Source organism: Suricata suricatta, chromosome 7 (genome assembly GCF_006229205.1).
Source record: "Suricata suricatta isolate VVHF042 chromosome 7, meerkat_22Aug2017_6uvM2_HiC, whole genome shotgun sequence".
NCBI lineage: Eukaryota > Metazoa > Chordata > Mammalia > Carnivora > Herpestidae > Suricata > Suricata suricatta.
In genome coordinates, this window is record NC_043706.1 from 2,839,785 (window position 1) to 2,840,883 (window position 1,099).

At 56.7% G+C, this 1,099-nt stretch overlaps 2 protein-coding genes across 4 annotated transcripts in view; both read right to left on the bottom strand.

The window, feature by feature from the left end:
- Nucleotides 1–196, bottom strand: part of LOC115296496 (histone H2B-like) — a 5,956-nt gene extending 5,760 nt beyond the window's left edge. Inside the window, exon 1 of the mRNA XM_029944952.1 lies at nt 7–196. Within this exon, the coding sequence (XP_029800812.1) occupies nt 7–196 (190 nt within the window). The remainder of the gene's footprint in view (nt 1–6) is intronic.
- A 696-nt stretch (nt 197–892) lies between these two features.
- Nucleotides 893–1,099, bottom strand: part of LOC115296174 (histone H4) — a 505-nt gene continuing 298 nt past the window's right edge. Inside the window, exon 2 of one of the 3 annotated variants that reach the window (XM_029944662.1) lies at nt 893–1,043. In XM_029944662.1, the coding sequence (XP_029800522.1) occupies nt 903–1,043 (141 nt within the window). In that variant the 3' untranslated portion in view covers nt 893–902. The other 2 variants (XM_029944661.1, XM_029944660.1) reach the window with 2 other exon arrangements.

Below are 1,099 nucleotides of genomic sequence, written 5' to 3' on the forward strand. Positions count from 1 at the left end.
GCTTGCGGATCAGCAGCTCCGTGGACTTCTGGTAGCGGCGGATCTCGCGCAGGGCCACCGTGCCGGGCCGGTAGCGGTGCGGCTTCTTGACGCCGCCGGTGGCCGGCGCGCTCTTGCGGGCCGCCTTGGTGGCCAGCTGCTTGCGCGGGGCCTTGCCGCCCGTCGACTTGCGCGCCGTCTGCTTCGTGCGAGCCATGACGAGTAGAGATAGCTACTAAGCACTGCAAGAAAGGGGACACGGGTCCCAGTACTTATAGGGACCCTCGCGTCCTGATTGGACAGTACGCTCCCGCCCCGCCCCCAGAATTGACTTAGTCCCATCCTCAGAGGACCGGAAACTTCTTCCCGCCTTGCTCGCAGGTCCCTAGGATGATATACAAGGAAATGTCGGACTTTTCAAAAAGCCTCTAGAATGCGTGAAAATTTCTTACGTTGTACTGAGAATCCGAAAGTGCACCCCACTTATTTACGTAAAAAGCGTCATGACTGGGTTCTTGGTAGAAACGGGTGTACTGAAAATGGGACGGAGTAAATCGACGGGATTGTTGTGGTTTGCAGGCCAGAAATTCAGACGAGGGGGAAGAATCGTTCGGCCTTTTACCAGGCTCGTCGAACTGCCTCTTAGATAACATGGTAAGTTAACTCGGCTTTTAGCACAAGTTTGACTTTAACCGTAGACTGACAGTGACCGGACTTTAGGCCAGTTTATGCACATCGGGGACGGGGGCACAGGGAGGCGGACACAACTCCAGGCACTTTCTGGTTTCAGATCAGAGTTCTTGTGGGACTCGTGGTTTGGGTCTTGGGGAAGTTTACCAAGATGCCTACAGCTCCTTAACAGACTACGTGGGTGGCCCTTATAAGGGCCTTTGGAATAAGAGATACTAGGATTTAAAACAATCTTAGCCGCCGAAGCCGTAGAGAGTGCGGCCCTGGCGCTTGAGCGCGTAGACCACGTCCATGGCCGTGACCGTCTTGCGCTTGGCGTGCTCCGTGTAGGTGACGGCGTCCCGGATCACGTTCTCCAGGAACACCTTGAGCACCCCGCGGGTCTCCTCGTAGATGAGGCCGGAGATGCGCTTGACGCCGCCGCGCCGGG